The 22,728-nt window shown below is 28.2% G+C and overlaps 1 protein-coding gene across 1 annotated transcript in view; it reads left to right on the plus strand.

Moving 5' to 3' along the window:
* Positions 1–6,634: 6,634 nt before the first annotated feature.
* Positions 6,635–22,728, plus strand: part of LOC119670887 — a gene marked incomplete at its 3' end in the record, with an annotated part of 48,188 nt that continues 32,094 nt past the window's right edge. Inside the window, 4 exon segments of the mRNA XM_038081322.1 lie at positions 6,635–7,252; positions 19,243–19,909; positions 20,486–20,640; positions 20,863–22,221. Of these exon segments, the coding sequence (XP_037937250.1) occupies positions 6,745–7,252; positions 19,243–19,909; positions 20,486–20,640; positions 20,863–22,221 (2,689 nt within the window).

Raw genomic sequence — 22,728 nt, forward strand, 5'->3', positions numbered from 1 at the left:
AATGAAGACTTTTAAATTAACTTATATAAAATCTATTATTTTTATTAAAGTAATTTAATTTAATTTTTATATTGTATTGAGCTCATAAGCAAGAATACCTATTTAATATTTATAAAAATTGGATTAATTAGTTATTAGTTAATTAGCTATTAGATTAATCTAAACTTCCGGCAGACGGCTAAAATGCCATAGCTGTAAGCTTTATGTATATTTATTATAATTATATGTATTATAATTATTATATAACTTCGATGTAATATAATAACTTTAAAATGAAGTAAAAATAAAGCTACTACTACTACTATATGTACTTCAAAGTAATTTATAAGCAGTTCAGGTATATATTATTATATAAAGCAATCCATAATAAACAGGATATTTTAAACTTAGGTATTTGTGGTCAGATCACCTAACACATTGGCAATTACACAAGTTATATATGCTGTCTACTCTATATATTAGCTCTATTTAAAAGAAACAATGAAAGCTTTTGTATTTAAAAAGCTTTAATTGTTATTCGAGTCGTAGGTTAATAAGAGTTAATAGGATAATAGTTAATAAGAGAGTTTTAAAGTTACTTTTAAGATAAAACTCAAAAACATAAATACAAGAGGTATTTAAACTGAAGTTATTTAGTGCATTGTTTTAATAAATATTAAAAAAAAATATATTTAATAAAAATTAAATATAAATATTACTTACTCGCCCAAGTGTTAGTTCCTACACGGATGTACCAACACTATTTCGCGACATTTAGGCATTTAGAGAGCGGATTATTGCTTCTAAAGTAGCAATACTTATCGGTAGACAAGTTAACATAGTAGAAAAATCTTATGGGTTTTTGTTTTAAACTTAATAAACATTTTACTAAAATATTTCAATTGATGACTCCAGTTATAGTGTGGAGATATGAAAAATTTATTAATTATAAAATTTATTAATTGAGATAAAACCTTTATTGCAATTCATAGTATAGTAATAGAAAAGCATTAACTTATCTTATATAAATGTTACGTTACCCAACTACCGAAAACTGTGTGTACGATTTGTTCTAAGAAAGTAAAATTCTTGCTTTTAATAAATGGTCTCGGTTGATATTTTTGCTAAAATTCGAATTTTAATTTTCATCCACACACAGTCTTCATTTTTTTCGGTACCGTACCTCTCCGTTTTCTTTGGAAAAATGCATATGTCGAAAAAAAGAAAGCATAAAGCATTACCCAACAATTCTCGATAGTTTCAAGATTCCGGAAAGAAGTTTCTCGGGACTACATATTGTCATGATGGGACCATTGTCTGCCTACAATGAACTCGATTTTGAATCTGAATCCTAAACTCTGAATCTGAATCTTGAATTCAAGATGCAATATCACTGTTATCGATAGTCTGATATTCTACCAGACTACAAATTAATAATTAAGAATTCACTTAAATTTACTTGACTTGAGGTCTTTTTAAAGACATTTCCCGATCTCATTACCTTAATATAATGAGAGTTAAATTATATTAATTTAACATTAATGGCAGACAAAGATCTTGAGAGGTGTTGTAATGAAGGCCTAGATTGAAAGAAGAAAATCGATTGAGTCTAAGACTGAGAGTCTTGTCAGCATTTTTATAAAAAAAATACCATATAAAAAATATAAGAAAGCTGACAAAATCAGGATTATATTTAATATAAAATATATATATTTAAATGGTGTTTTTCATAAATAACATGCAGTGCTCTTTTGAGATTTTAGTGATTTTGTAGTGATTTTGTAATGATAATGATTTTATCTGTTAGCTTACTAACTAAACATAAATCTAGAGTTTTTAACCAAAATCTCTGTTAAAAGTCATTGAGGTTTAAAAAATCATACCTATAATTTTTTTCTTCTTTCATCTTTTATAATTCTAAGTAAAATTAATATTTTAACTTTTCTAACATCTTCCATAATCCATCTTCTTCATTAATATTAATATTAATTTCACACGAAAACATCTAACTTTACTTAAGATTCACAAATTTAATTTCCTTATAAAGTTAACATTTAGGTATGTTATTTATTTTCATTTAGAATAAAAACAAAACAGTAAAAATTAATGTGAAAACTTTGTTAATTTGCTTGATACAAAATTATAAACTTACTTAAAGTGGTTAAAAAAGAGGTTATGTGATTTACTCATTTACAGAAGTTTGCCAACCTTCAGAAAAGTAAATATTATTTAATTACCACATCAAGCCACACATCAATTACTTTAAACAAAGCATGTGTAATGAATTACTTTCTGCATTACTCCTACAAATTACTAACTATTAAATTAGCTATCAACTCTTTTTCTTTTTGAACTTCATCAAGTATATATAAAGGATCTAAATTAATATATAAACAATGATATACATATTTGAGTGTATATATGATGCTATAATAATTAGTATTAAAATTAATTATACACACATTAGAAATAACATTTTGAACACAACAACATAAAATCTTCCATACAAGCACAATCCTCCACTCCATCATCATGTGTTCTCTATTAGGATCACAAACATTAAACTTAATGCACTTGTATGGGGAATGAAGTACTTGCTTCTCATATGACTTCTTGATGTTAAAGGAAAAAGATTGCAGGAAATATGCTCAAACAAAAGCGAAAAGTATTTTACGAGTACTTAAATGTATATATATATTCTCGCATATGTATTCTACATAAAATACACTTAAGAATATGTACATCTTTTGCTATTGCAAGCTCCTTCAAGAAGTTGCCTTAAAGTCTTATATAAATGCTTGTTTCCTTGTTAGTTAGCTCAACTGATGTGCGGAGCATAGTATGTAGCTTGAGTAGACATACAAATGTACATGGGTATGCACATGAGTACTTAGTGAACACATTTACATTTAGCTGGAAAATAAATTTTAATTAATAAATTGTTTAGTGAGTGCCCAAAGATAGTATTAAAATAAGTAGCAATCTTTATTGAAATAAACAAACAGCTGCTGCTCCAGTGTGGTGCCAGCACGGCAGAGTAAACAGAGTTATTTTTTTAACCAAATCATACTTATGTAATGTTCAAGGCTTCAAGCCTTAAGCGACTGGACAGATAGACAAACGTGCGTCCATACTGCTTATATATATATATATAGAATTATATACAACTTTGTAACATTTGTGTCATCTGGCATTTCAATTAACTTTGTCAGTAATTTCTATTTAATTCTTATTAGTGAACAACTAGTTGCCCACATGTAAGCAAAAATTTGATATTTGTAATTAGGCAACTTACTTATTAATTATTAACTTTATTGGCAAAAAAATATCTACATATATTAAATATATGCTTTCAAAATGTTCAGTTTCTTCTACAGTAATGTATTAAATACGATATACTATATAGCTTTGCAAACGTATATATTAAATACACTTCTGATTTAAAATTGAATTATTGCGATATACTAAAACGGAACTATATAGATTGCAAAATTCTCTCCTTTCTTTTGATTGATTGTAGGCAGTTGATTTTCTCTTCTCTGATTAAATTCATACTATTGAAGAATGTTTCTGGAAATGCTTACAAACAAAACAAAAGACTCGTCAATATACCTCATCTGAAACAAGCTTTAAAAAGTCTAACCACTTTAGGCGAATGGTGTAATGAATCTTTTATCTGGTTTTATGGATATCAGAATATTGAAGAGAAGCGAAAAAATTAGATAAATTGGTAACAACTGAATTTGCAACAAGAGAAGCTCTGTCAAAACCGGTTTTCATAGTACTAAATGTGAGCGCTATTAATAACAAATACCTTTAATAGTTGACTGTATATAGTTAAATCCTTCAACGTATATAACAAGTAAAATATTATGACCTGGATATAATTTCACGACGTAAACATTATTCTATCAACATTGCATTATGCTAAATATCACTATTATTAATCATAAATCAAGTTCGATTTTATTATAATTGAACTACAAATGTTTATAGTATTTACTATAATAACTAAATGACAATTACAATTTTTCATAAGACAATATTAGTTCCATTTATCCATTTATCATTTATCATATATATTAGTTCCATTAGTTTTTTAATCTAATAAAAGTGGAAAGATGTATTAACTAAACGGATTAATTAACTAGACACCTGCTACAGTGGTTTTCATTGTATTAGAGTAGCAAACGAATTAGATAAGGAAAATGTCTTAATGCAGACATATAGACCGGTATCAACAAAAATCACTCCAAAGCTAATCATGATTGCTTTCACGGAAGAGGATCCCGTCATTTAAATTAGTTAAGGAAACTGTCTCATGGCAGCCATATTGGTTGATGTCAGCATAAATCTCTTCAAAACTAATCACAATTGCTTTGATGGGAGAGGATCCTGCTGAACCAATCTTTTTATCTCACAATAGTCTAGAGATGAAAAGCAAATATCTTCAAAATCGGAATAGATCGATTAAAAACAAAACAATGGGAGTGATAACTGGTCATAGCTTTTCAACAAGCATAAAGTGCAATGAAACGTATCAGAAACTGACGAATGCAAACTAAGTATAAAAAACATAGAAATAGACATTTTCCAATTTCCAATTCCATTTCCAGCTCTTATATACTATAAAAGAGGAATTTTCCTGAAAGACTTGGTACACATATCAGAGTAGTCAAACATTGACCGCAAAAGTTTAGGACTTTACTAAATGTAGCTGAAGTAAAAGAAATCGTTCAACAACTTTGAAATGGGCGAGAAAAAATAGTCCAACAATAGACGCACTGTCACGGATAGCTATTGTACTATATTACATACTTTATATCAATTTAATCACGCGTATATTTATTAGGTCTAGTCCTAGTCCTACAATTCAAAATTTTTGAAATATATAATACATTTTTTTCATAATTATGCTTGGCCTATTAAAAATAATGTAATTAAATAAATGAAATTTGATATACAGGTTACATATTTTAGCCAGAAATTTTTATCTCAACGGGTGACATATTTTATTCGCTTGGACCTTATATGAAAAATGAATTTCAATACAAAGAGCATTAACAATAAAAACCTTTTTATTGTTAGCAATTTTCGACAAAATTATAGTGTATAATAAAGTATATAAAATATAAAATAGATTAAGACATATTAATTAAAATAATGAGCACATAACTCAACTCCTACGTTTGTTGACATTCCACGTAAAATGTCATTGAGTGCTTCTGGAATTATTATTTTGGGTTCCAACACGCACGTGGAATTGGAATTGAAACTGAAATTGAAAGGAATTGAAACATGAAGAGCAAAGGTAACAAATTTATTTATTAATACGATGCGTACTTTAACTAAGTAAGTAAACGCTGCGTTACGCTGCGCTGCAATTGCCAAACTTGCGACGTTAACTAAAAAATATAAAAGCAATGAGAAAAAAACAAAATATAATCAAAAGAACTAAAAACACAAAAAACACATGTACGACGTAATATAATAAAAACCAAGTGTTGCTGGTGGTGCATTACCAATACCATAGGTTGAATGAACTTTAACCTTTTCACACATACATAAACATACATATGTGTGTAAAATTTTTGTATTTTGTACGAAGAACTTTGACATTTACCCAGAAAATTGTTGCTTCACCTTTGATGGAAGCATGTAAAGCAGGTATAATATAATGCTTTAATCAAAATATTTATTATAACACTGAAGAGTTACTAAAATAATAAAATTTATATATGCCTGTGTATAGAGAAAAAGTTTTATATACTAATTTGGGTATATAATACATATAAGTTTATATTATATAAAAAATAATTTTCTCTTATTTTAAATTAAAAAAATACTTTTTCATAATTTTAATTAAATCATTGTTTTATACACTTTGCAGGTGACGTCAAAACGAACAGTATTCAAGAATGACAATTATAAAAACAACAAATTATACAATAGCAGAAGAAGTGTTAAACAAAGTAACAGGAACATTATGCATAAAACAACAACAACAGCATATGGACAATATATGCGCCTTCAATATTTGCAAAAATAATATAAAGCATAATAAAACTACACAAAAAAACAAAAACAACAATAGCACGAATGACAAATAAGTTGCAAGAAAATATTTAATAGCGCATTTAAATAGTACAGTTAAACACGAAGAAGCATTATCATATTTTTTTATTTCTAGACTAAGAACTTTAACGTCTATGGAAATCCAATTAAAACCGCTGCAGCAACAAAACTACCAACGCTGTTGTTGTGATAATGACGAAATTAGTTGTTTACCTTTTATTTTTCGGACTTTTTGCAATACAGACTGTTGGCCACATGAACAGTGACCCAGCGCCCGGCCGCTCTCCTGGACCACCCACAGAACATACAGACAGAGTAACTGTAACCGCTGCTACTTTAAATATCGCAAGCAGTGCAGCTGGCGTTCATACAGAAAATAGCAATAACAAAGAAAACAAGAGCAGCAGCAACAACAACAGCGGCAGCATTGGCAATAATAATACAAATAATAATAATGAAAATGAATATAACCGCAATAATAATAACAACAACAATAACAACGAAAATAAATCAAACAAAACGAATACAAAAAATATTTTATTTAATAAACAAAAAACAACTGTAGAGAATATATTAAATGATGATAAATTAAAAAATAATGCAAATCACAATATTAAAAATGTTTACGTTGATGATGTTGATGAGAATGCTGATAATGATGATGTCCAAAATGAGACGCTCGTTAAACAAATGCTGCCAATTCATCAAGCACCAATAGAAACAACAAAAACAGCAAGTGAAACAACAAACGAAACAAAAGCAACAAATACATTATTTTCTTTACCATTTTTTGCTGCGCAAAACCAGCCACTAATAGCCGAAGCAAACGTAAATCCGCTACATGCTGCCGGCATAGCTGCAGTAACACTAACAACGAATGATAAAGCACATGCAGCAAGATTAACAGCAACAACTTCAACTACTACGACAAAAACAACAAGAAAAGCAGCAGCAGCAGCAGCTACAACCTCAACGACTACAACAGGAGCTGAAATAAATTACTGTGATGAAAGTTTAAGCAAATTTTTGAATGACGTTGACATTATTGACGAAACGGAAACAACAGAAACCACAAATGCTAGCCAACAAGAACAACAAAAAACAACACAATCTCAACGTATACGCATACAATTACATTTGGAGCACGACACCTTTGACACGCATACATTTGGTATCAATTGCGGTTTAATGTATAAAGGTGAGTACAATATGATTGAGTGCGTTTTAATGCGAACAAAGTGTAACGTATGTGGTGTGTTTTTGGTGGCAAAATGAAAAATTTATTTACCATTGCAGTTCCACCATATTATTGAGATTTAAGTAAATATGCAGATTACTCATTAATATTGATGTATGCTTATGTTACCACAATTACAAATCCACTACACTTATATATCGCATTCACACTACTTTTTATTTGAATGCATCTAAACAATATAGAAACGAAATTAATTAAATTGAAATCGCTTTTATATAACATATAATTATAGGTTGGAATTTTGATAAAATAAACATATTTACATACTTTGTGGTCTTTAATCGTTTTCAATTAAACAATATGAAATATAAATATTTGATTGCATATTCTCTAAGCATTTTAAAGGTCACATGATTAAATGTTTACAATTTCAAAATTGTAAAAACTTTTTTCACTATTAAGTGGCTGAGGTGAATTTTAAAGAAAAATTGAATTTTATTGGTTTTGAGATAAATATTTTATTTAATATACATGGTCGTAAAATTTATTATTATCCTTGTAAAACTTAAAAGTTTTTATATGAATCTAAGTAAGTAAAAGATTTGAACAAAAATGCAAATTATGTTATTAACAATTTAAAAAATATTTTTATAGCGAATATAAAAAAGTCAACATATTTGAATAAATATTCGCAAATGTTTCGAATATTTTTATGAATTTCTGTATACATAAAAAACAGTTAAACAGCTTATTACAGCAAAAATAGTTTAATATTATTTTGTTATTATATAAATAATTATTTATATTGCGCCTTTACTCTGTCTGTTAAATCCAACAAACTCTAACGATATTAGAGATTCTATTCTTAACTGTTCCACAATCTCACTGTAGTTCAAGGCGTGATCCATTCATCTAAATAGCTTTTGAATTTTTGACATGCACGTCTCTTTCTAAAGATTGATCTAAAATGGGATAGAAAATCGAAATTTTTATTTTCATTCATTATGGACTCGAAATATGTTACTTCTTGCTTAGAACTAAAGATATAGTTAGTGGCATTGTCTTTCAGCTGACAATGTGCTTAGTAAGTTTCTTGGCTTTGTAGAAGTCATTATAAAATATTAACATCTTATTACTTTTACATATAACAGTCACAGTAGTGTAGCCAAGACTGTGCCAAGGAATGGGATATACTCGAAAATATTTTTTGGTAGCTTTCGTTATATTTATATTTAGGTATATATAGATTATTGAACATCAAGTGGTGATCTATGTCTTAATCTTCTACTTGAACACACGTCTAAAATTTTAGTAAAGGTATTTATTTTATTATTGTAAACTATTTTGTTATTCTAACAGCAACTATTTATAAAATTTTCAACAAGATATTCTAACAAAAAATCAACAAAAATAGTTAAAAATTCTAATGACATGCAAACTTGGGTTCTTCTACCACTGGTAAATACTTTTAGTTGCAAGTAATTTTCAAGTTGGGGTTATTTTCTCTTTTATTATTATTAAAAATTTTCACCATCTTAGTTAAAAATTCTAAACTTTTGCAAAAACTTTCCCTAAACGTGTTACAGTGGAAACCTTTAAAATTTTAAGTTGATTATTCAACATTTTTAAATAAAATTTCCCCACATATCACTTTTCGGTTTAAATTTGCTTTGGCACAAAGCTCATTTTAAATTTTAAAGAGTCACAGACGATGTGAAAGTGTTCGCACATGCCTATAACAACATCTTTATTGAATTACCATATTTTATGCTTGTTTATTTACGACATAAGACCTTCTAATATGACTTCAGGTAATAAAATATGTGTGCCACATGATAACATACCAGAAAAATTATACTCTGTTAAAGTGAATTATGCAAATATGGCTGGTTTCAGTGGGTTCAGTTAAAGTGCCAAATAAATTGTGGCAAAAAAGTATATGTAGGTTCAGGCAGAATATCGAAAACATTTTTAAATGTATCTACTTTAAGATGTGCCACTTCAATTATTATTTTTTATAGTAATGTACAATATTACTGATAAAATATTAGGCCTTATTTCTCCTAATAAACTTGCATGTTCAATTAAAATTCCATTAAATTCACACGAACTCTTTCCTAAGCGGGACTAAAATAACACATATGTAAGTAATATCTTTTTAATGTTACTTACATATGTGTTATTAAATTCAAATTTATGCACGCACATGTACATAGCAACGAGTAAACTGAATTAATATTAAAAAAATATTATAAAGCAGCTATAGCTACTAAGCTAATGACAATTGATTGATTGATAAACAGACAGACATTGTTGTGCAGTTTTTCTTTTTTTGACATCCTTTCGTTTCGGGATAACTGAGAGTCATTTGCATGCAATGTTATTCGCATGCAATTGCATTTTGCTTAATAATTAAATTTGCAAATGTGAGTCCTTATTGCAACACACATGCACATGCACATACACATACAATATGTACATTAGTATTTGTAACATAACATGTCTATAGATATAGGTTAACTTACTATATTGATTTCAAGGCGCACATGCACTAGTCTAATGAGTCTGTTGTGCATTCCTCGTACTCGCACATCAAAGGCTTGTGCCGAGAATTTTAATATTTTGCATAATAGAAATGATATCGTTTACCAATCAATGACTGTCAATGATATTAAGGACATTAAGTAGTTCATAGATTGCCTTTTGAATTGATTATTAAGAGTTTTATTGGCACTTTGATTGCAACGCAAGCGACAGTTTAATTGATCTTCATTCTTTGTGAGAAGTTATTTTAAATTTTTAATGATTTTTGTAGAACAATCTAAAGTAATTAAAAGTATCCTTCGAAAAAAAAATAATTGGTACTGAATTAATTAATATTTCTTTTATTTATTGACTCTATTAAAAGATGAAAGAAAAATCATAAAAAGAGGTTTTACAAAAAAATTGATATAAAAAAACAGAAGGGAAAGAAAAGTGTAAAGAAAATCCTCTTATCGGAATGAATAAATTATCAAATAAAAAAAATAATGTTGAAAAAATAATATATTTTTAAATAAACTACCTGTAAATAGTCCTTCATAAATAAGAAAATTGAAATCCAGTTAAATAATAAATAACATTAACAGCATAAGCTTACTTAAAAGAAAAGTGAAAAGAAAATCCTCTTATAGAAATTAAAAAAGAATTATGAATTAATTTTATTTAAATTGTAAAATTGTTAAGAAAACGTATAAGTAAAACTTTATAAATAAGGAAACCGAAAGCTGGTTGGTTAATATATAAATTAAACCGTATAAAAATTACTTAAATATAAACCTAAAAAAAAAACAACAGATTGAGATAGAATATGATTTCACGAAGGGCACTTAACACATGAGATGGAGCACGGTCTCCTCCGCATCTTCATAGCCACAGCCTCGACAAAAGTCATTGTGATGGAGATCCAGTCTCATAGCATGCCTTCCTATTTCGCATTGGCCCCTCAGCACAGATACCGTGGTGCTGAGCAGATTCCGTCTTAATTGAAGCAGCTGACTACATAAGCTTGCTGAACATATTGTTTTTTAAGTTGTAATTACATACTTTACTCGTGTTACTTCTAGATTTCCTTGAATCAAAAGCCTATCAAATATGGTGCTTCTTCACGATATTCAGTGAGTCAGTAGTTTGCTTGATTCTAAGTTCATAGCTGTAAGTGGCCATTGCCGTTATGGTAATTATAACAATATTGCTGCTTGACTATAAAAAAATGGTATTTGTGACATACGAAAAAAAATGAACATTAGTAGCTAATAATATATGAGATATCTTTAAAGTAAAAAATAAAATTGTTCATAAAAACTTTCATAGCAAAAGTAAAACTCCAGAAAATTATGCGAATATAAAAAGTCAGTACGGCTTTGGATCAGTTGGTAAAAGTGCGCTGATTCTGAGCTTCACATTTGCCAGGACCCGAGTTCGATTTGAGACTTGCAGTCTCAAAAAAATAAATATTTACGAATAGTTAAATACAAGAATTATTTCCAAGACCACTGATGATGGGTATTTGGCAATACTCGAAACAGCTGTATGGTCAGCCAAAAATTCAATTAATTAAAATAATATAAAAAATAAAATTTTTGTTATTGTAGTTTACTACTGTTCGAAAGACCTCTTCTTGGAAAAAAATAACTTCATAAACTAAATGAAAAATAGCTCTAATTTGATTTTATAATTTTTAAAAATTTATTTCTGCCTATATGCAAATGAAATATATTTGCTGCAATTGTAATGCTACATAATTATACTTCCTGCTGTCTTGTATTTATAAAAAATTAGTCTATTTTTTAAGAATTTTCTACATAAACTGAATCAGTGTTTCAACAGAAAAGCTTTAAATTTAGAAATGCAAGAAAATTGTTCTAAAAACATGCATAAATACTAGAGTTGGCAGTAAGTGCCAACATGTAGAACTTTCCAGCACTTAATGTGAAATCCACTTTCAGAATGGTTTCAAGACGAAAGAAGTAAATTAGTAAATCACACCAAGCAAACATTTTTACTTACAACTTTTCGTGTGAAATGTGTACGAGTGTATATGTATAACCTAAATAGCAATATATACTCGTATCTATAGGTATGTAGTGAGAAGTTTCTACTTATAACTTTATTTTTACAAAATTTTGGAAAAACGTAATAGCGATTACTGCAACAAAACACCGCTTACTTGTGTATTGCAGAAGGAACTCATGTCAATGACAGCGCCTGGTACAAGACCAGCATACGAAAATATTTAACAAACTCACTTTAGCTGGGGTTTGTTCTAACGAAATAGGTATATCATGGGTATTTCTAATTTCTTGCATGAAAAAGTTGCCAAGCCGCGAAATTGTTAAACGTTCAACTTCATACATAATGCGCAGAAATGAGCAAAATAAAAAATATATATATATTTACGAAAAACTTTGACATTCCAAAAAATATATATAAAAAACAAAAAATAGAAAAATTAAGAAATTCTGTTGAGGTACGAAAACAAATGGCCTAATTACTGAATAGAAAGTTTAGCTGCAAATAAACAATAAATCGCCTCGATTCGACTTTAAGTGTAAATAACGCCAGGAATTCGAATAATTTCTGTTGATTCATTAGTCATGCAGGTTGAATTCTATTGCCGCCGGTCACAGTTCAACAGACTTGCTGAACTCACAATTAGTGAGGTTATCGCTTTTATTATATTTCCATCAATCAACTTTAAGTTGATCTGCCCTCTCGGAAGCCCATCCGAGAGTATTGTATTGTTTTTAGATGACTTTTGTATCTTTTATTAATCACTGATAACTTGAATTTTTGTTTATTTATCTTAATCGCTTTTTCTTAACTGAAATGTGTTTAGTTGCTCCTTTACTGAGGTGTTAAATATTTTGTTTTTAGTGTCATTTTTAATGGTTCCGCTTATATTGAATAAATATCCTTGAGAGGCACTTTTAATTGCTGGAGATTAATTATTGTGTATAAACTTTTTCTTAAGCTTTTCTGCTTTATTTTATACTCTTGTTTTTACTTACAGTTTTATACTATATAAGAACGTTCTTTGTAACTTGTGGCAGCTACTAAGAGCATTAATCTTACGCATTGAAAAAGTTGCCATTATGCTTTTTATATAAAGAGATTGTCACGTCCCAACATTTATTGTTTACATTGTAATAATTGAAATAATAAATGTAGAAAGAGAAAAAAAATTTTGAAGATAAGTAGCTGCAAAATTTATGAATTTATGAAACATTTTATACATAGCATTTTACTGTAATGTATTTAGTATTAACAAAATCTAGTTAGATTCTATTTATGAATGACGTGTGGAATAAAACAAATTAGTTATGAAATATTTTATACATGTATTTAGTATCAACAAAATCTAGTTATATTCTAGACGTGTGGATCAGAACAATTTATTGGCATCCCTATTTTAGTTTTGAAATAGAATTTTCAACAAATTTATTCTCATCAAAGGTGGAATTAGAATTGTGCTAAGGAGAAGATATACAGGAAAATAATTTTTTGCAGTGTACTATTTGTAAATAATTATTTATTATAAAAAAACTTTCTATAGTTTATGACCTCCATGTATTCATTTTAATAGACCATTCACTTTTTTCTTCATACTTTAATTGAATTTAGTTAGGTAAGCTTAATTTGACTGACCGTAAGGCACATATAGGTGTTAGCGATACCAGATACAGCAAGACTTCTAAGTAAAGTTATAATAGGCAACATGAATGTTGGTGATACTTTTTCCAAATCAAAGAAAAGTTTCATAATTGAGTCCCAAAATAATTTTCCTCTGGCTACGCCACTCATTCTCATTTATATACAATAATTATTAAATTGCTTTTTAACGTCCGTTTTAATGAAAAAATTAATATAAACTATTGTGTCTAATAAAAAGGTTCTATAGAACAGTAGTGAATTGTAACAACAAAAATTTTTATTATTTCAAATTAGTTGAATTTTTGATAATAATTATGCACACTTATGTTTTATTAAAGTATAAAGTGAGTAAAAAAGTGCAGTTTTCAAGTAAAGTTTTGGAAATTTAGTATATAGTATATATTTTAACATACTACAATTTTTTTCTGAATTGTATATTGGTATTATATGAAATTGTGGTTTATAAGATTAGAAATGGTAGTACTATTCGGCTGGCACCTGCATAGAAAAACATTATAAAAAAACTCTTAAAAATCGAACTCATGAAGTTGACGATGGTATGTAAAGGTCGGTTAAAGTGGTATGACACATTTTAACCTGCAATACAATTGCTAATATAATAGGCGCATCTAATATATAAAATAACACTCAATTTCTATTAACTCTGCAACGAAAAGATTGTAAAACTATATTGTACAGAATTATAGAATATAGAATTTATCGAAAGTAAAGAATACATGAAATGCAAAGAGCTAGAAAAAACGAGATTGCGAAAGATTTTTTAGTTTTATTCAATCTTTTTGTAACCCTTATATTCTTATCTAAATATTTTTAAAGAAATTTTAAAACTGTTTATCTGAATATCTGAATACCTATAGATGTTGGGTTTTTGATTTCCCTTTTATAAATTCTCTGACACAAATTTCAATGGTATATATGAACTGCCTTAAGCTCTTTTGAACAGATTTTTTCAATCCGTTTTGTAACCCTTATATTCTTATGACCAAGTGTCTAAATATTTTTAAAGAAATTTTAAAACTGCTTATCTGAATTTCTGAATACCTATAGATGTTGGGTTTTTGATTTCCCTTTTATAAATTGTCTGACACAAATTTTAATGGTATATATGAACTACCTTAAGCTCTTTTGAACAGATTTTTTCAATCTGTTTTGTAACCCTTTTATTCTTATGACCACTTATCTAAATATTTTTAAAGAAATTTTAAAACTGGTTAAATATCTGAATATCTAGAAATGTTGGGTTTTTGATTTCTCTTTTATTAATTGTCTGGCACAAATATCAATGATATATATGAACTCTCTTTTGAAAAATTTCCGTTTAGAACAAGTAAGTTTAACTTACGTTACGCTTCACTTATTGTTTTCACCTCTTAATGCATCTAGCTAACTTAGATGCTAATAATTTTAAACTGAAACAGAACCGAAACTATTAAGTGTGAAACAGTTCTTAAACGATTTTATAAGATCGGTAGCCTGACTTTTTTGAGGCGTCGTTCATGTTGTTTATAGCATAATGAAATCAGTACAAAAAACTACATAATATGTAGTATATAGTATATAGTATATAAGATGAAATTTATTATTTTTTATTTTTACCTTTGTTCTACTACATTTTCTTTAAGAGGGGAATTTTATTTTGTTTTTTATTTTTTTATTGTTGAATTTTCAAATAAAAATTTTTTTTTCGCTCCTTTTTCTTAAAAGCTTTAATTTAATTCAATCAAACCAAGCAAAATCAAAATTTTTGATAGTCAATATCACACGACTAAAGAATAAATGCACTTATAGTTTTGATTTCATTTTAGTTTAGAAACTTAAAAGACTATTTTTTAAACACCCACATAAACACACAAGGAAACATAATTGCTTTGAAGAAAAAATTGTAAAAGGACACTATTTGTTATGAAGGTCGGTTGAAAAATGATTTTAGGGTAAGAACAACAGAAATAAAGTATACGATTTCGTTTGTAAATATACTATATGATTATAACAAAAAAATAAATGAATCATTCTTATCCACTCATTGAATTTCACATCAATTTAACTTATTTATGTGAAGTAAGAAAAGTGACTCAGTACATGCAATTTCAAAGGATTTACACATCCTTCAGATATATGTATAAATCTTGCATAATAGAAACAACAAGTACATAAGTATTATATTGATGCATTCGTACATTTGTATGTAAAAAAATTTATAGAAGTTCACATGCTTCACATACTCATATGTCAAATATGTAGATATATTTTTGGTAACATTTATTAAGAATGAAAAACTGCATTGTTGACATTTTATTGAAATGAAATGAAAATACAGTTGACATTTAACCCATTTTCCAACTGACAAATTGACATTGTGTGGTAGTAGCTTCAACACAGATTGCATTTTTTTATCTGTTTTAGTATTTAATTCCACCCATGTATGTTTAAGATTTATTAAATTTAATTTATTTATTCTACGGATTTGTGTAAAACTTCATTTCTTTAAATAACAAAGACAGCAAATAAACACAATGTTTAAATATCACAGTATTTAGAGTGATATAAACATTTATATTTAAATTAAAACAAAAATATTTGATATTCTTATAATGATTTAATGATCATTGTCAGTGTCGAACTGTCACTATTCGACACTCGCCAGAGGGCGCATACCATTCTAAAGGGCTCTTTCATTAAAATCTATTCAAAATCACTGCTATATGCAGTAAAGACATTGTCTTTTTTATTAGAGCAACAAACTGGTTGACTGATACAAAATAGAGTCATATTTACCTAAATTCTTTAAAAGAGTTAATGTAATTGTTGGTTCACTTTCAGTGTTTACGTGAGATACTGTTGCGAGCTTGGCTTTATTTTGCATTAAAACTACAATAATTTAATTTTTTTCTTAAATTAAAACGAAAATATACAATAATTGGAAATGAATTGCAAATTTGTATATTTTTGTAAAATTGTTACATTTACATTTATTAAAAAAAATTGCTATATAATCTTTGTACCCTAGCTACCCCGGCAATATTTACACTTCAATGCACAAAAAACTTCATGGAAAAAATTTTGAAAATAAATAAATAAAATCCATAGATAAAAGGTAACAAAACGCAGTCAAGCAAAAATTATATGCCTGCAATGTTTAACACCTGCAAATGTTACATTTTCAAATATCCTTCGGCATAAAATTAAACGAAAAAAAAATTCTAATTCAACTCACGTAACATTTTCAAATCAATTTCTTTAAATGTTTAGGGTCAGACCAAATTCCTACTACAAAGTAAAGATATTTATGTTGATGTGAGGGAAAAGTTTGCTATTTGACAAAATGTGTACAGTGTTGTGTGTATACCTACGCTCTGTATCGTCTTCATATTTGCACTTAAAAGGGTTAATAGTTTAGATTATGGTTTGGCTTTTAACAGACAATCCTTCAGATACACCAGCTTTACGGTGGGATTGAAGTAGAAAAAAACATAGTCGAATGAAAACACACACTTAGTTTTATTTCATGTTGAAGTCACGTTGGGACAGCAATTTTTATTTTATCAATTTTAGCAATATACGAGTATCAACCTATTATGACCCTTTTTAACGCAAGAGCACCGAAAATTGCAACATATTCAGCAAAATTATCAAATTGACCTCTTAAATCGATAGTTATCACTTTCTTGTGCTGTGCATAAAATAAGTTAACCAATAGATGATACATCAGTATTCTTTAGAAATTATTTATAAGAATGAGTAATTGTGCAGATCTAACATAAAGAAAAAGTTATAAAAATTTCATTAAGAATAAATGAAATATATTTTGTCATTCTTATGATCGAATTTACAAATGGACAATAAAATTTAATTTTATTCTTTCAATGTTTAAAATATATTCTATTAAATTGTTAGAAGGAGCAATTTAAAAATAAGTAAAAAATAAAATTATTAAAACTATTTAAAAAGATTGAAAGAGGAGAATAAGAGAAAATATTTTGCTAAAAGCAGGAATCAGAGAACACTGAAATGTTTAAACCATTGAAATAAAAACTACAATTCTATTCAATAGGTATAATAATTTTATATATAATTTATAATATATATAAATATGGATTTATATTATAAATTACTATATAATACATACATATAATATATATATATATTATTATATATAAATTAATATATACTTTAGCCTCCGGACGCCTCAAGCTAAATGCCACCACTATGAGTTTCTATTGAAATCAGTGATGTGAGCAAGAATCTTTCACTTATCTTTCACTTTAGTGTAATTAAAGCTAATCACGAACTGAGCCAATAGACTACTTCGTTTCATGAAAGGCAAGAAGAATAATATTTTTAAGTCATATCACAGCTTATTGAAACAATAAAGAGAGTACAGACTCAAACCTGTACAAATTTTTGGTTAATGTATGTTTAATATTTTAAAACTAAACTTTCTATAGCTTTCACGCTTATATTTCCTTTTCTTCTTTTTTTTTAACTCATTGGCCCGGTTACAATTTTTTATTAAACCCGATTGCTTATGTAGTCAAAATATATATCCTCGATATTACAAGCAAGCATATCGGACTTAACGCTATGCCAAATGATCGATTAAAAACACTAGTTAAGTAGAACATAATAATTTCTTCTCAATTTCCTCGCAGTAGGAAAATACTAAATAAATCAGTTTTTTATCGAATCAAACTACAGAACAGAATATTTCAAAAAATTATACAATTAGAAGTCTTATTATAAATAAAATATCAATTATTAAACAATGCTCATTTCAACAACATGCTTTTATAGTTTTATAGCCAGTTCGGTGGGACTCTAATAGATATTTAAGATAATGTTTAATATATAATTTGGAAATATTCAATAATTTAAAAACTTTTGTGCATAAACTTATTTTTTAGTATGAAATATAATGTATGCTTCTAAACAAACTAAAATGTCACTCATACGCCATGAACATATTTTACGTTGAAAAAAGCTCTAGAAAAATTAAAAAAAATATTGAATAAAAATTCAATATAAGACCCTTATACACTTATTATCAGTTATTAACGATGATACATGATATATAATTAGATAAATTATTAAGAAAATCTTATTTGCAAGCGTACATTTTATAACTTAAGAATATACTTTCTTATCCGTAAGTCAATAAGTCCGTTTTGTAATAAGCATATTTTCAATGCATGGTTTAATTTTTTCAATAAATGGCTTTAAGGATTTTAATATTGGAAATGTTATTACTAAGGTTTATTTAAAGAAATATTTATTGCAGTTTATATATGATTTGGTACCTTTAGTAAATAATGTTAAGAAACAAATTACTACAAATTATTATTTGTAATGACTTATTTAAGAGTTCTATATCAAACAATGTTTATATTTGCATCAAAAAAATATATAAAAAAGCAAAAAATGTTTTTAAATACAAATTTTGATATCCATTAATTTATAATTTTTATATATCGAAACAGATTTTTTATATTCTTGACACAATCACAGAAAATGCAACTATTATTTATTTCCTGAAAATGATAATATATCTTTAATTATAAAATTTCTTTTAATATACAGCTCACATTAATTTTATTCAAATTATTAAATCTTTCTTATTTTTAAATAATTTTTTCTTAACTGTAAAATTTGTCGAAAAATAAATAATATCAAAAGACCAACAATGAACTTTTAATAATAATAATAATAATAATAATGATAACGTCTTTTAAATATATAAGTGCATTTAATAATAAATTCATTTTAATATCTTTATTTTCCAGTACGTCTAACAACAAATATGCCATCATCGTCAACAACAATAATATCGTCATTATCATCGAAGAGCCCCCCGCGTATTCATTACGCTGGGGAGTTTTTTATAGAAACAGTTTCGATGCTAAACGGCAGAGAACGTGGCAGTTTCGTTGGTCATACCTTAGGCAACAAGTTGCCAATTTCATGGTTCAACACCCTACATCATAATCAAAAAAGTAGTAATAGTATAAATGGCAATGATGTTGGCGTTGGTGCTGGTGCCGATGCTGCTAGAATTCCATTAAAATGGATGACATCGAATGATGAGGCAGAGACTACGAATAATGAAAGTTCGAATGCAGAAAAGAATGAGTTTAACTCAGCAACATCCACTTCAGATGAAGATAAATTTGCCTTTAATAGCGATTACTGGGATGTAACGCGTAAGAATAGAGAGGCCACATCATCAAATAAAAATGCACAAAAAGTAAATGAAAATAATAGTGGTAGGAGCAGTACTAGTACCGGTGGTACTGGTAGTACTCGAAATGCAAAAATGAAAGCATGCCCGGACAATAAATGGCGCGACAGCACCAAGAGTCACATGAATGCCATGGGCAATGTCACTACAGATTCTGTAAATTTTTGGTTTGTGAATGAGCTCTGTGAACAGGATGACACCATAGAATTCAGGTGCGAATTAAACTTATGAATCTAAGATTAGCTACTTTATTTATAATTGAGAATTTTCATTTAAATTTTCAGTGTGCTTTGAAGCACGTAAAAAAAGTAATAATGCTAGTATTAATATTTTTTTTTAATAACTTGCTTATTTTTAATTTTTTTTTTTGAAATTTAAAATGATATAAAAAATTCTTGCGGTTTACTTTTATTTTGATAAGTGAAAATTTCCATTTCGTATTTTACACTAAAATAGGTAAAGTGAAAAACCATTAAAAATAAAAAATAATCTTTATTTGTCTGAAGTTTTCAGTTTTAATTTTGAAAAATTTAAAGAAACTGTTTCGTAAAGTTAATTAAAATTTTAAAATATCCTAAAAATTTTAATATACATGTTGTTTACACTATTTCACTCACTTATCAATTTAACCGGAATAACTGATATATTTTACAAAATTAAAAATGTACCATAATTCATGGATATTTATTATGGTTATTGAGAAGACGAAAATTGAATATACTTGATGTGAAAGTTTCAATGTTCAAAAGTTATACTACGAATACATGGTTATTGTATTTTACTTTCAGGGTTTTTTTTCGTGCCACAATACGTGGCAGTGCAACAGATAATGCCAATGGCAACAGAAATGATAACAATGATGGCAGCAGCATTAACAATGATGCAAATGTCGAAGCACAATTCGAAGTCTACAAAAAAACCTTCAAATTTCAATTACGAAAAGGTAAGACCTTGCAAGATAAATCTGTTTTAAGTAAAAAAAAAAAACTGGAATAAAAATATCCAACAAAAAACTTTTGAACTAAAATTTCAAAATGCATTAGTGCAACACGTGCTGTTGCTGCAAAAAATCAAAAAAAAAAAAAACTAAAACTAAAACTAATGAAAACCTTTACAAGCAATTCTAACTTTTTAATTTTTTTGATACTCTCAAACACCATTGCAGACTGCCAACTTCAACTACGTGAGTTATCCACCACCGGCACATTGGATTACACAACGCTGCCATTATATAGCATCGACTGCACTGTAAACTTTCCAAACTTTCAGCATACAGAAACCAACATACAAAACAATGCATTATCAGTACCACCGCCGGGTATACTCGTAGTATTGCAACGACTCAACATACCATGTTCTAGTGGTGGGTATGTGCGCTTCAACGAACGCTCTAATCTATGCGGTAAATTGGAAGAATTGCCTGACAGTGATCGTGCATATCATTTTGATGTGCGACAAACTACAAGTGTACGGTTTCACAAGAATCCCATGTTCAGTCTCAGCTATAAACTGGTAGATTACTGTTACAATGTCACAACCAGCAATCAAACTGGCGAATTCTATATACGACCAAGTTTGCGAAACTCATTAGAATGTTACTTTCGTATACATTTGCCCTATGGCAATCGCATACTACTACGTTTAGTAACCAACAATGACTCAGATATACTGCAGTCCAGTATGAATGGAGTCAATCAAAATGGCGATGCATTTGCTAATGGTGGCATACTCTATGACGACAATATGCAAGCCATCTACACAAGTCTGGGTGTAAATATAGAAACACAAGTGATAAATTTAACTTTAAGTGATAATAATTATTTTACAACATTGCACGGCAATGATGCAGCAATAAATTCTAGAAATAGTAACTCTACACGCACAAGCGGAAATACACATAGTTACACTGAACCGAACAGTGTATATGGCTTTGGTTTAGATTCGTTTGCATTCCTGACCAATAATAATGCAAATATGCGTAGTACTTTCGGCACTGCCGGTTGTAATGGAATTGTGATAAAAGTATTCGAAAATGATCATTCCAAATGGTCGCATTGCATCAATAGTACAGAACAAATGCGTGGTTTCGTTCTGGAATCAAGCACTAATATGCTTAGCATACACTTGTACAGACCTGCAAGGAATCGTTATTATGGCAATGGTTTAATGTTTACTGCTGATGATACATTTGCAAATACAGCAGTGCCGGCGATTTATTTGTCATATCAAGCACGTTCAATACCTGAAATTGTGTCAAATTGTGCCTTTGGCTGGGTAGCGATGCAACAATTCTGCGTATCTGCAGTTGAAGTATCATTATCATGGTACAATGCAGAGCAGCATTGTATTAGTCTAGGCGGTCATTTATCTTCAATACGCAATGAAGTACAACAACAAATTGTAAATGAATTACTGCTTAACAGTCCTGGTTATCAGGATCAGAACGCCTACTGGGTGGGTGGTTCCGATAAAAGCTATGAAGGCGATTTCCGTTGGAGCGATGGTCTTTCATTTCAATACACAAGTATGTAAAGAGTTATACAAAATAATTTATTTTGTATAATATTTTGAAAATATATTATGTTATATAAGAAATTATTATTAAATTTGATTTTTAAGAGCAATTATTATGAAAGGAACTATTATTTTTAATTAAAAGATTTTCTCAGAATAGGAAAATGAAAGTATAATAACCATAATGCAAAGAACATTATATCTATGGTGATGGGATACCCCGTTTGGGAGAATCATCATCATTAGTTGAATAAACTAAACCTGTCTGGTCAAGAATCTCATTTAAACACAAAAAGTTCACTTGTGATGAGTTACGACACGCTAACGAGTGTTTCCATATATATTGAATGATAAAAGGATATATCAAGGGTTATGAAATAATAGGTTATTAAGTCAGATTATTCAAAAAAATTTTTTTTAAATTATTATGTATATGCTATTACTTTGTAATATAAATTTGATAAAATTGATTAAGGTTTTTTATATTTTAATAAAATAATGGTATTAATTATTTGTA

This window comes from Teleopsis dalmanni, chromosome 1 (assembly GCF_002237135.1).
Source record: "Teleopsis dalmanni isolate 2A chromosome 1, ASM223713v2, whole genome shotgun sequence".
NCBI lineage: Eukaryota > Metazoa > Arthropoda > Insecta > Diptera > Diopsidae > Teleopsis > Teleopsis dalmanni.